Source organism: Chenopodium album, chromosome 17, assembly GCF_948465745.1.
Source record: "Chenopodium album chromosome 17, dcCheAlbu1.1, whole genome shotgun sequence".
NCBI classification, from domain to species: Eukaryota; Viridiplantae; Streptophyta; class Magnoliopsida; order Caryophyllales; family Amaranthaceae; genus Chenopodium; species Chenopodium album.
The window spans coordinates 49,700,024-49,713,900 of NC_137850.1; the positions used below are offsets into that span (position 1 = coordinate 49,700,024).

At 33.3% G+C, this 13,877-nt stretch overlaps 2 protein-coding genes across 2 annotated transcripts; both read left to right on the plus strand.

Moving 5' to 3' along the window:
• The first annotated feature begins 922 nt into the window (after positions 1 to 922).
• On the plus strand, positions 923 to 7,707 carry LOC145589248 (cation transporter HKT1;3-like). The gene is made up of 4 exons (XM_081645781.1): positions 923 to 943; positions 4,641 to 5,746; positions 6,194 to 6,433; positions 7,509 to 7,707. The coding sequence occupies exons 1-4, from the start codon at positions 923 to 925 to the stop codon at positions 7,705 to 7,707; spliced, it is 1,566 nt and encodes a 521-aa protein (XP_081501907.1).
• A 705-nt stretch (positions 7,708 to 8,412) lies between these two features.
• On the plus strand, positions 8,413 to 13,303 carry LOC145590087 (cation transporter HKT1;3-like). Its single transcript, XM_081646828.1, has 3 exons — positions 8,413 to 9,621; positions 10,640 to 10,882; positions 13,102 to 13,303. Exons 1-3 carry the CDS (start codon positions 8,540 to 8,542, stop codon positions 13,301 to 13,303), a joined length of 1,527 nt encoding a protein of 508 aa, XP_081502954.1. The 5' UTR covers positions 8,413 to 8,539.
• The last annotated feature ends 574 nt before the right edge of the window (positions 13,304 to 13,877 follow it).

Consider the following 13,877-nt stretch of genomic DNA (forward strand, 5'->3'; position numbering starts at 1 on the left):
TCTTCTACACTTTGAATTTTGTTTTATGTTTTTGTGGGATCAAGAATTAATCAAGACGGAGTAACTAATTGTTTAATTAAGTACTCCGCGTATCGTACTATATTGGGTCTTTATCTTACACAAGTACTTGTGGTTGGTTAGGGTTATTTTTGAAAGTACGGAGTATTTGGTTGAATTTGACGTCCATGTGATGTAGGATGATCTTTCATATTTTGATAAGATTGATAATAATACCGCGTAAAATTGATCTTTCATATAGATAAATCCATACTTGCAATAGGGATCTTAGAACGGCAATTATAATTGAGATTAAGAATACGACGACAATTAAACACGATAATTAAAGTGCAAAACAGGGTCTAAATGCATCATACAACTTGAGCTATTGCATGATACACGGTCATCTCTCACAATTTGACCGCAACACTCCTAAGAGCCACCTAACATACCAATTCACCAGTTCTACACATAATTGGTAATGGCATTTGAAAATTTCATCATACACCCAAGTGTACCATGAGCATGGTATACCCGGTTAAAATACACGAGTTATAAAAACGCGGAAAGAACAGTGTATACAAATACATAGTACACGAGCAAAAAAAAAAAAAAAAAAAAAAAAAAAATCAAAACGATTCTCCTCTTTATTTAAAATATTGATTTGCTATTTTTATTCCTTTGATTCATTATTTACATTCCATATTACTTTTGATAAACAAAATTTCATTTCTTTTGTTAAGAGAAAGGAATTGGGTTTATAGAGAGAGAAATTATGGTAAATTTTGAATTTCAAAGTGGTTTAAAGAAAATTTGACATTTGTTACCAGTGAAAGAATCTTGTGGCACATTTGCTATCCGTTTAATATTTTATTTTATTTTACTACCACCTAAATCCCAAAAATATATCTTTCACTACCAGATAATGGAATCTGTCAATGTTGCTGTTAGTGGGGCACAACCACCGTCCAACCACCTTCACTAGTGTCAGCCACCCTCCTTCCGGCCACCTTCACTTTTATCCACCCTCCTTCCAGCCACCTTCACTTCCATCCACCCTCTTTCCAGCCAAACAACAACACTAACTCCATACCTTCATCCCTCAGTGCACCATGCAGCCTTCACAAAACCACCTGACCAAACACCAACAATAATTTGCCACTTCTCCAAACACAATCAGTAGCCACCAGCGCAACCACAAAGCCGCACAACAATACCACCACTTCGCAGACCCCCCGCAACAACCAATCAATCAACCACTACGCCCACGGTACACCCAAATTAATAAAAGAAGGGAGGAAGGATTATAAATAAAGGATTGATTAACAATATATTATTATTTTTGAATAGAATAGGGGATTGATGAACAATAATTAGATAGATAAGACTATGACTACAATTAACTTGTTGCGAGTACTATTTCTATTTTCCTGCAATTATTTGTCAAAATCACGTGACAGTGGGACACCAATATCTAAAATCAGTAGATGTTTGAATAATTTTGATGATTATTCCTAATTGGGTGATACAGGATGCCATTTCTGATATGAAATTTCATGTGCTTATCCCTTCAAACCTTAAAAAGTAATAATAGCTTCTATGATTAGTGAGTGATGATAAGATTATAAGACAGGAAAACTTACATATCACTAGTTATCTCTTTAAAATCATTTGTAAATTTGATTTATATGGAGTAATATACACATTAGTCTCTCTTTATCAATATCACTTATTGTTCATTGTTCCTTTTATTTTAGTATTTGACATCATTATGTAATAAAATTCTATAGATATATAAACACCCATGTGTGTTGCGCGCATATAAAACTAATTAAGCATAGACATCGCAATCCTCATATCATTTTTAACATCCTCTCGATACTTCTTACAATACGTGTCAAGATAATAAATTTCATCTTTAGAGTATGGAAAAAATTAATAAAAATATCAAAACACAACGAGATGAGTGGTACTAAAAGTTGAACGCCATTTCCCACATTCAGCAGCCCCTTCTCTCCCATTTCAACAACTAACACTTACTGGAAAACATGACCAATAAATAAGTGGCATATGTACTAGTATGGACAACTTAGTGGCTAGGGTTCTTTGTAACCAACTAAACCAAGATTTAAGTTGTTTAATTTGCGCATAATTACATAATATTGCTTTCTTTTATAAGTTGATATTAAAGTTAGGACTTAATTAAGGCTATTTTGTTTTTTACCACCTCACAAAAACACGAAAATCTCTTTTACCACCTCCCAAAAAAAGTATTTTACTTTACCACCTCATAAAAAACACGAATATAGGTTTTACCACCACTTAACTGATTCCGTTTAAGAATTCGTTAAGTGGGCCCATAAAGCCACGTGTCGTGCTATTATTGGCCAAAAAAAGAAAAAAATAAAAAAAAAAGAAAAAAAAATTAAAAAACTCTAAAGCTACCCAGCCACCGCCACAGCGCCACCACCACGCCACCACCTAACCCACAACTACCCCCCGAACCTACCACTGGCGGCGCAACTCCACCCCCTCCCTCTTCCAACCCACCTGAACGCCCCCTTCCATCTCCCGCAACCGCAATCGACCCAAAAACCACCAACCCACAACCCTCAATGACCACGAATCCCCCCAAAATAGCCACGATTTCGGCCACAAATGGCCGAAATCGGCCGGTTAAGGCCACTCAGCCTTAAAACCGGCCGATTTCGGCCATTTGTGGCCGAAATCGTGACCGTATTAGGGAAGGAGGGTTTTGGGTTTGGTGGTTTTTGGGGGTGTTACGGTTGCGGGAAAGGGAGGGGGAGGGTTTAGGTGGGTTGGGGCTGGTGGTGCGACGCAGGTGGTGGTTTCGGGGAGTGCTGTGGTGAGTTGGGGGGGAAGGCGGCGGTGGCGCGGGGGTGGTGCCGCGGTGGTGGCCGGAGTAGTTTTAGGTTTTTTTTTGTTTTTTTTTTTAATTTCTCTTTTTTTTTTAACAAATAAAATGCTGACACGTGTTACTGTGGGCCACACTTAACGGAATTTTTGGATGGAAACCGTTAAGTGGTGGTAAAACCTATATTCGTGTTTTTTATGAGGTGGTAAAGTAAAATACTTTTTTTGGGAGGTGGTAAAAGAGATTTTCGTGTTTTTGTGAGGTGGTAAAAAACAAAATTTCCCTTAATTAATGTAATTACATGTAAACTCTCTTTTAGTGGCTAGTGTAGTTCTAATTGAATTGGTAGGTGGTAGCCTTAGGGATCAACATGGACATCCACGCACTGTGAAATGAGGACAATATTATGCACCTTACCTTAAATAGATATTAATTAATTAATCTGTATTATATTAATGTATCTACTTATTTATTGGGCTATTTAATTATTTATTAATGTTACAATCTTCCTTCCCATAAAAATATAGTACTCGTAATATGGAGTAGATTCTACTCTAATGGGTAAGTTGACTGCTAATTAATTAGGTGAGTTTTTTATGCTATTATTTTCTCCGTATTATAGGTTATCTTTTTGGAAAATTTGCTGATTGCAGTCATTTAAAGTTTGTATTTTGCAAATTGCAGTCATGTAAAAAAAAAAAAAAAAATTGCAAATTGCAGCCCAAAAGTTCTTATAAATTGTAAATTGCAGCCTATATCAACTTTTTTATCGGTTTACGTGTCGAAAAATATTCGGTTAAGGTTTTATGGGTCATTTTAGTCTAAAAGGATCCGAATTGAGCTCGAAATTAGCAAAAAAATAACATAAGTGCCTCGTTTTGCGTAACAAAAATGTTTTAGTAGGTGTAAACACTTTGTATTTGGTTGTATTGTTGTCTTGAAATGCTTTCGCTGGTTAAGTCTTTACCGATTATATGAAATGACATTGGTTAAATATCCATATACCTATTGTGTTTATATACATGCCTTGACCAAATTCGTTAAAAGAGAGTCCACTTCACAAGTCCAAGAGGGTTCTATCCTAAAACCATATTGGCTTTGAAATCTTTGATACCATGTTAAATACAAATTCGAGACACAGACATCATCGAAAGAGAATCCACTTTACAAGATTATTAAGAAAGTTCCATCTTAAAACCATATGACTATATAAAGAATTGATATGTAGTTAGTTTCTTATTTTTTTTTTTATAAAGTGTTTCACTCTCTGTTGTTTTATCTGTAAGTGAAACACTTACATATATAATATTGGGAGGTTAGACTTCAACGGGTAGAGCAAGATGTAGCATGGCTGAATGGCCGGTGGTGTCTTGTTAAGTTAAAGTTCATGTATAGCTTTATGTTGTTGGTTAGTTTAGTGCTTAGTTAGCTAGGCCATTACTAGTCCGAGTGTACCTTAGGAAATGCAAGTAGCTTGGAAATGGAAGTCTCAATCTTTATTTTTTACGTAATCAAATGTTAGCATCACAAGTATTTGATTATCAGCCAATTGCACTTGTAATTAATGGAATAAATTTCAATTCTGTGCTATTGCTTGAGCTTAGCACTTTTTTCGCGCGCAATATATAGACGCGCATTTGCCCCTCTTATCACGTACGTACCATCTTCTTGTGCTTCATTTAGAGAGCAAAAGAGTGAAAAAAAAGTAGTCGTTCCTTAATTAATGAATTACTTTACTTAGACAATAAATTTAAGCAACTTTGTATAGAGTACTATCATAAAAAAAACATCTTTCAATTCCCTACTATCTAGCATGAAAACTTCCATGTTTAACTACATCGTCTCTCATGCCGAACCATTTTGGCTTCATCTTTGTTATTTCCTCGTTGTTTCATTAATCGGTTTCATGGCTTTGAAGGTCTCAAAGCCGAGGACTGATGTTGATCAGCTTACTAGCCTTGATCTATTTTACACCGCGGTTTCAGCATCAACAGTTTCTAGTATGTCAGCAGTTGAGATGGAAGTATTCTCTAACTATCAGCTTGTAGTCATGACAATTTTAATGCTCCTAGGAGGTGAAGTCTTCACCTCCATGCTTAGTCTCCAATTAAGAAGGTTTGAATTTTCTTCCTACGAAAGCACAAAGGTAGATAATTCAAAAGGAATAGATCAATCTATAGAATTAGGAATAATCAACCAATTTTCGAGTACTAGTAATGGTAATAATAAGAGCTATTCAAGCTTTAATTATAACTACTCTATTAAGTTATTAGGGTATGTGGTCTTAGGATACATGATTAGTTTACTTACAATTGGATCAACTTTAGTTACCATGTACATGATCCTAACTCCTAGTGCAAATGATGTTCTTAAGAACAAAGGACTTATCCTACATACTTTCTCCTTCTTTGTCATTGTTTCAACTTTTTCGAGTTGTGGTTTTGTTCCTACAAATGAGAATATGATGATCTTTAGGGAAAATCTCGGCCTCCTTTTGATTATCATCCCTTATCTTTTCCTAGGAAACTCGTTGTACCCCGTGTTCTTAAGGCTTGTAATATGGGTTTTAGAGAGGTTTACTAAGAGAAAAGAGTTTTATTATATGTTAAACAATTATAAAGAGATGGGTTATGACCATCTAATGTCTAGTAAAAAGACATGGTTTCTTGGTGCCACTACTATAGGGTTTTGGGTGTTACAAATCGCGGTATTTTCTGGTATGGAATGGAACTCAGGAGTTATGGAGGGAATGAGCTCGTACGAGAAGTTTGTAGGAACCATATTTCAAACGGCTAGTTCAAGACATAGTGGAGAATACATTGTTGATCTCTCCCTAATTTCTCCTGCTGTCTTGGTTTTATTCATCATCATGATGTGAGTTCTTTCTCTTCTTGTTACACTTTCTTTTAATGAGTCATGTTAATTAATTAATTATGGTTGGAGTTTGCTTATATTAGGAATGAACTAATCATCTTCGAACCAATTAAAGTTTGTTAAATCATTAACTTAATGAATATTAGCCTCATAATTTTCACGTTGATTCAATTATATTTTAGATTCAATTATATTTTAGACTCAACATCGTTTACCTACAAAATTTAGGTTTGTATTAATAATTAAGTGATTGAGTACGTACTAATTAAGTTGTTGTCTATTAATTTTACTATTAGGTTTACTTTCATGTAGGTTAAAGAGTAAAATAAAAAAAAAAAAATTAGAGATTTGTTCTTATAATAAACTCTTTAATTGCTTATTTATATAAAGTTAATTTTTATGTTTATATAACTCGTGCATGTCCAATGTTTTGCTTGAAATTTAAAGGTATCTTCCAGCATACACATCATTTCTTCCAATCAGCAATGAGCATCAAGAAGAAGTACCAGAAAATAATATAATTATGAAAAAACAGAATGAAAAGAAGAGGATAATAGAGAATATGCTATTATCCCAATTATCGTATTTGGTCATTTTTATAATGTTAGTATGCATCACTGAAAGGAAAAGTATGAAGGAAGACCCTCTCAACTTCAGTGTTCTTAACATTGTCTTCGAAATCATAAGGTAATTAATCAGATTATTATATTGTTTCATTTTCATTTTGTATAATTTTCATTACAATAATTAGTTTAAATCTTATAATTGGTCCTTCTAGAACAATAATAGCCAACAAGTAATAATGAGATATAAATTGTTCCTAAACAAAACATGTCAAGTACGGAATATAATATTCGAAGGAACACTCTACATCAATCTTACTTTAGTAGCCATGCATTATGATGAAGCTTTTTGATCCAAATATGGCCACATAAATCTAAATGGGGTCATGGAAGCTTGGAGGCCAAATATATTATTCCCTACTTATATTCTAAACTTTTTTTAATTGCAACAAGGATAACAATTTTAAGAAAATTGATTTAAACACATCAAAAATAGATTTTGGCATACCTCCATGTAAGAATATCATTGAAAATCGTGCTATCATAATGACTAATGAGTGTGTCAAAGTTAAATTAATTTTTGGTGTGGCTAAATCAATTACCCAACTTCAAATACAAGAAGTACGGTTTACAAAGTAAGAGTACGTATGTATAGTTTTTCCCTGTTTTTCAATAAGTGCATCACTTTGACGTATGTACTGCATAGATTTATTTTATTTTATTTTATCTAAAATCCTTTTAATTAATTTTGTTTATCTTACTTTAGGCACATCTTTTGCCCTAATAATTACTCCTTTTCCAAACATTATCTCTTGCTATATTTTATTCAATTTTTTTGCACCAAAAGTTTTTTTTTTTTTTTTTTTTAAAAAAAATCAATTTTTTTTTTTCTTAAACTTACCGACCTTTTAATATGTACACTTGACATTATCCTTCTTGCACCAATTCACTATTATTTAAATTACTGTATAAAGTTACATATCTATAGTAATTCGTATATACGTCGCATATGTTTCAATTAGTAAATCAAAGGATGTTTGTGATATATAGTTTAAAATAGTAAATAGTATTTAGTTGTAAACAATCACCTTGTAAAAATAATTTCAGTTTAATAAAATCCAAGTGAAATGTATATATATATATTTAACACATACTTGAATTTATACTTCTAAAACATGCCAAATATTTATTCATTGCAGTGCCTATGGAAATGTGGGTTTCTCAATGGGCTACAGTTGTAAACGGCGGTTAACCACTGACCAAACTTGCGAGGACAAATTGTATGGATTTTCAGGGCGATGGAGTAATGCTGGAAAATGTGTTCTTATCATCGTCATGTTTTTTGGACGACTCAAGAAATTTAACATGCATGGTGGAAAAGCTTGGAAAATGCTTTGATTTTGATTTTCATATACGAATTATAATAAATTATCTATATACAAATATATATATGGAGTACTACGTATTGGTTAATTATCAAATTGGACTTGAATAGACTATAGTCGTCTATAGGCTTTATGGCCATGGAAAACTACACTAAACGACTTAACAGTACAACCAAATGTCTTGCATATAAGAAAATACTCCTCCTATATATGTGATCCGTTTTTTACTCTTACTCCCTCCATTCAAGAATTATGAAATACTTGATCGATGAAAATGTCAAAGTATCCCAATTACTACTTGATATTCACCTATATATATATATATATATATATATATATATATATATATATATATATATATATATAGATTCGATTATGCGATCATAAATTTCCTGTTTCTCATATTGAGAAATAAAATTTGTTTTCATGGGAGCATTTTTGTGAATAAATCAACAATTTTTTCATTATTGTGGGCTCAACAATTGAATAAAGTTAAATAAAGTTTTATTTATGAAAATGCCATGTGAGAAACAAATTTTATTTCTCATTATGAGAAATTGGGGCATCTATTTCCCACGCGCTAATATACACTAAATAATACAAATATATCTTGTCCCACCCTTTTACAACTTATTTAGCTTTAAGCTTCTCAATTTAATTATGTGGACATGAATAATTCCTTGACTACAACATACTACAATATAAAGTATGTGGATTTTGTATGTTTCAGCCTAGCTCATATATACATACTTCCCAAAATTTATAAATTAAATATAATCATATCATATATCTCACAAATTAAAATAATCCAATTAAGTACGCAACTTCATCACCACCTCCAAGAAATGATGGAAAAATATTTAGTTATCCAGCATGAAGTATTAGATCAAATAATTAGTTTTTTCCACAAAAAGATTAAACCTTATATAAGTCATGGGTTTGAGTACTTACTCTTTCAAATAAACCCATATTGGCACCATTTATTTTACTACATCACCGTCTCTTTTCTTGGCTATATTTCTTTAAAGGGCACGAAAAAGAGCTCTTCATTAGCTTCAAACCCTCACCATGACCTCGACCTCATCTTCACCTCGGTGTCGGCAACGACGATTTCTAGTATGTCTACGGTTGAAATGGAAGATTTTACAAGTACACAACTAATGGTACTTGTAATCTTAATGTTTTCCGGGGGTGAGGTCTTCCTCTCCCTCCTTGGTCTCCAAATACGAAAGCTAAAGCATAAGAGAAGAGCGCGAAACCATGCCTTAAACCCTAACCCTACCTCCGAAGGTGAAGGTATCAAGTCCAAAACTCTAAGGGTACTTAATCATGTAGTTTTAGGCTACATTTTAGTGTCACATATACTAGGGTACACTTCTGTATCCTTGTATATGAACATTATCTCGAGTGCAAACAATGTCCTTGTAATAAAAAAAATCGATTCTCACCTATTTTCTCTATTCGTTACAGTATCCACGTTTGCAAATTGTGGATTCATCCCTATAAACGAAAACATGATGCCCTTTAACAAAAACTCGGGTTTACTTCTAATCCTAATACCACAAATTTTGATGGGGAATAAATTATACCCTTCTTGTTTAAGGGTAGTAATTTGGGTTCTAGAGAAATTTACAGGAAAAGAAGAATACAATTACATGTTAAAAAATCATGATGATTTAGGTTATGGGAATTTGATTTCAAGCTTCAAAGCTTTTCTTTTGAGTTTTACTGCAATTGGGCTTGTTATGATCCAGTTTTTGGTGTTTACAACATTGGAGTGGAATTCTTTGGTTTTTCAAGGGCAAAATTTGTATAAAAAAATTGTTGGTTCACTCTTTCAAACTGTTAATTCAAGGCATAGTGGAGAGTCAATTGTTGATATATCTCTTCTTCAACCAGCTACTCTGGCTCTCTGTGTGGTTATGATGTAAGTTCTTTCTTTATTTCTTTCTCATTTATCTTTGTTTGTACTGTGGTCCAATCTTGTGATTGCTATGCTAAGAAAGGATTTTTTTTTTTTTTAATTTTTTAAAACGGTAAACTACAGGGAGGGCCCCTCACCCTATTACATGAATGAAGGGGCTATGAGGAATCGAACCCCATCACATGGGGGGATCCGGGGAGATGGAGGGACTCCTCATCTCTCGTTAAGAAAGGATTGTTATGTTACTAAGATTGTACATAAAAAGAATTTGAAATTCAATTTTCTCTTTTAAAACCAAAAATAATAACTCGTAAAAAATCATATATACTTGTATACGTTTTGTTATGTTACTATGATTGTGAGAAAGGATTGTTATGCTATTGGTCGTGTAAATCAAAATAAAGTATAGGGTATAAGTACATGTACTCCGTATGTTATATATATTGGATGTTGATTGGCACATGATTGCATGTTCTAGTGGAATAAGTGGTTATACAAGACAAGTTAGTCCATGGATTGATTAGAAACAGCCACTCAATAGCCTATAATGAACCAACATAATATACATACACTTTCAATCTTTCACACTATCTGTCAATTAGGAGGACCATTCATATCGTATCTTCTTCAAAGATAGTGTACTCTTTACCGACCAATTATTGCATATATGCCTTGCCAAAGTGCCAATCATTCATGCATCTTAGGAAAAAAAACGGGATAAATTTGGCTAAGCTAATATAGTAACATACATAGATGTAGTAAAGTTGAACCTGCGCTAAAAGAAGTAATTTAGGCATGGCCTTGTTTATTTCACGAGCTATGAGATACTAATAAGAAGTAAAGTTGTGCACATAAAACTTGAGAACATGTGAACGTGTGGTGGCTACATACTCCATATACTTTATGATTGTAATTTGTTTACATCATGTGTATATGTACCACGCTTAGAAATGAAAGTAATACGAAATTATATATATGTGAGTTAATATATGACAAGGTTACATGATGCATAAATTCGCAGGTACCTTCCATCGACCACCATATTCGTACTGATTGGCTACGACAAAGAATCAACATTATTGGCTGAGAATAGGCAGTCCAAGAGTAGCAAAAAGCAAGAGAGTAACATCCTTGAGAATCTCACATTCTCACCACTCTCTTATCTTGCTATCTTTGTCATGCTTATTTGCATCACTGAACAATCAAGTTTGAAGCAAGATCCTCTTAATTTCACCGTCTTCAACATTATTGTCGAAGTTGTAAGGTATTACAATTTCATTTTATTCTTATTTTAATTTTATCATTTTATTATTCTTTTCTCTTCTAATTTAATCTACCAAGTAGCAACAAATATTCTTCCAACACCCATCATCGAATATAATACGAGTACTTCATATTTACATTATTTTTGTTCTCATCTACTGATTTATTAGTTGTTTCTATTGTATATACAATAATAGTTTAAGTAAGTTATGATTATTGTCATCGCCAATTGTTTACTAAGCTAGGTTGTTTGATAAAATCAGTAGTTAGCTATTTTTTTGACCGTTGTTTGTGTCAATTGAGTAGTTGATGAAGTGTTTAGTACGAAGTAGTAATAATCAACCATTGTGGTTACACGACAAAGATCTTTTACTCTGTATTTGTTTTTGTTTTTGTATCCAACATGTAATCATATTTCTGTACAATTATTATCCTTAATATCAAGCACTACAAGAATACGCGCGTTTACCGATGGGAAATACCGATGGCCACTAAAATCCATCGGTAAAAATATATTTTACCGATGGTTTTATCAAGCCATCGGTATTTTTTAAAATACCGATGGCCTTACCATCGGCATACTGTTTCCGATGGTTTTCATCCATCGGTAAAATCTTATTTTTTAAAAGAAAATAATTTTTTTTTACCGATGGTTAAAAGCCATCGGTAAAATAAAAATACCGATGGCTTTATACTATCGGTATTTTACCGATGGCTTTTAACCATCGGTATTTTTCTTTAAAAAAAAAAAAAAAAAAAAAAAAAAAAAAAAAAAAAAAAACGATCATACCCTAACTTAAACTACCGCCTCCCTTTCCCCTTCTATTTCTTCCTCCTTCATTCACGCCCCTCTCTTCTTCTATCTCTTTCCTCTCATTCTCTCTCCTCTCTCCTCTTTTTCTCTCTCCTCTCTCCTCCCTCCTTCTCTTCTCTTACGTTCCTCCTCCCTCCTCTCTTTTGAATTTTGATTTCTTTCTCTCCCCCTCTTCTCCATCATCAAAACCACTACCATCAGCAGAAATGTCACAATTTTTTGGGGTTACCACCATCGCCATCACGAGGTTTGTGCAAATTCTAAGGTTTTTTTGGTCAAACTCGACCATGAAAATTCCAGATCTGGAATTTTCATGGTCGAGTTTAACCATTTAAACCCAAAAAAGAAGAAATTTGAAAGGTATGTGGATTTTTTGCTTAATTTGGTGAGTTAATTTGGGTTTATTTTAGAATTTCGTTGATTATTGATGTTTAGTTTTTATGGGTTGATTTTTGTGGGTTTATTTGTGTGAATTTTTGTGGGTTTAATTTTCTACCATTTTCAATTCGTGGTGTATGTTTGTTAAATTTTGTGTGTTTATTGTTTTTTAACTTTATTTTTCATCAATGTTTGTCACTTGTTAATTTTTGTAGTTTATTTCGGTTTGATTTTTGTGGTTTATTTTGTGTTGATTTTTGTAGATTGTTTTTTTTTTTTTTTATTTTTTATTTTAAGGGGGTTTTGGGTGGTGGTTGGTGGTGTTGAGTGGTTTACGGCGGCGGTGGTAGGTGGAATAGGGTTGTGGTGGTGGTTGGTGCTAAGTGGTTTACAGAGGCAGAGTGGTGTTGGGTGGGGCAGGCACGGGGTGGGTAGGCAGGGAAATTAATTTTTTTTTTATTTTTTTTAAAAATTACCGATGGCCAAAAGCCATCGGCATTCGATATATACCGATGGCTTTTACCATCGGGAAAAAAAAACCGATGGCTTTTGCCATCGGTATTTAAAAAGGTACCGATAGTTTAAAGCCATCGGCAAAACCATCGGTATTAAGATTACCGATGGTTTTTCCATCGGTATTTTCGATTTTACCGACGTATTATCATCCGATGGTTTTTTACCGATGGCAGCCATCGGTAAACGAGATACCGATGGTTTTTTACAATTTTACCGATGGATTCTGGCCATCGGAAAATCGATCATTTCTAGTAGTGAAGGACCTAAGATAGTACGAGTACTCGGTACATAACTACATATTATACAAGTAGTAAATTATTAGTACAATATATAATAATAATGACAATTAATATATACTTGGTAAAGAGAGCAAGGGATAGTTCAAGTGGTTAGAACTTCTCTTGATTTTAAAAGATCCAATTCTCAACCCTGTCCTTGCGGCTCTAACACCCAAAAAAAAAAAAAAAAGTATATACTTGGTAAAAAATTATTGATTGAAATTTATTTTGCAGTGCATATGGAAACGTGGGATTCTCAATGGGCTACAGTTGTAAACGAAGACTTGATAATTTTAGCAATTGCAAGGACAGTTATTATGGTTTTGTAGGGCGTTGGAGTTGGAAGGGAAAGTTTCTTCTAATTTTGGTCATGCTTTTTGGAAGGCTTAAGAGATTTCACTTCAATTCAGGAAATGCATGGAAACTTACCTTCTAAATTTCTAATTTCATGTTTCAAAATCCCATAAGTTAAAAAAAAAAAAAATTAATAATAGTGTTGTTGTGAGTGTTGTTATTTGGCACTTTGAAAGATTTTGGTATAACATGGAATAGTATATTCGTATATATGAATGAAAGAATAAGGAAAAAAAAAAAAACAAAGAAACTTCATACTTACCATGCAAATCAATTCGATTACACCAGAGCATGTGAACAATAATACGAGTTAAATTTTGTAAAGTTTCCTAATGCATGAGAATCAATTCGAAAAATTCACAACTTTTTGTATGTGGCTGGCCACATGGTGTGGCCAGCATACATAACGGGCCCATTCTATTAAGGCCCAAAAAAATAACGGACTTTGAATAAAAAAATAACGGGCCCATTTCGTTCCCCGTTATTTTACATATTCAACCGTTTTATTTGAATTTGTCAGTTTTTTTTTCTTTTTTTTGAAACAACGCCAGTTTCCCACTTCCCCAAACCGCCATTATTATACATGGAAGTCTAATCAACATCAACCGCCATTTTTTCTTCGTTTGTTCTTAATTTTCTCTCTAAATTCTCTTTCT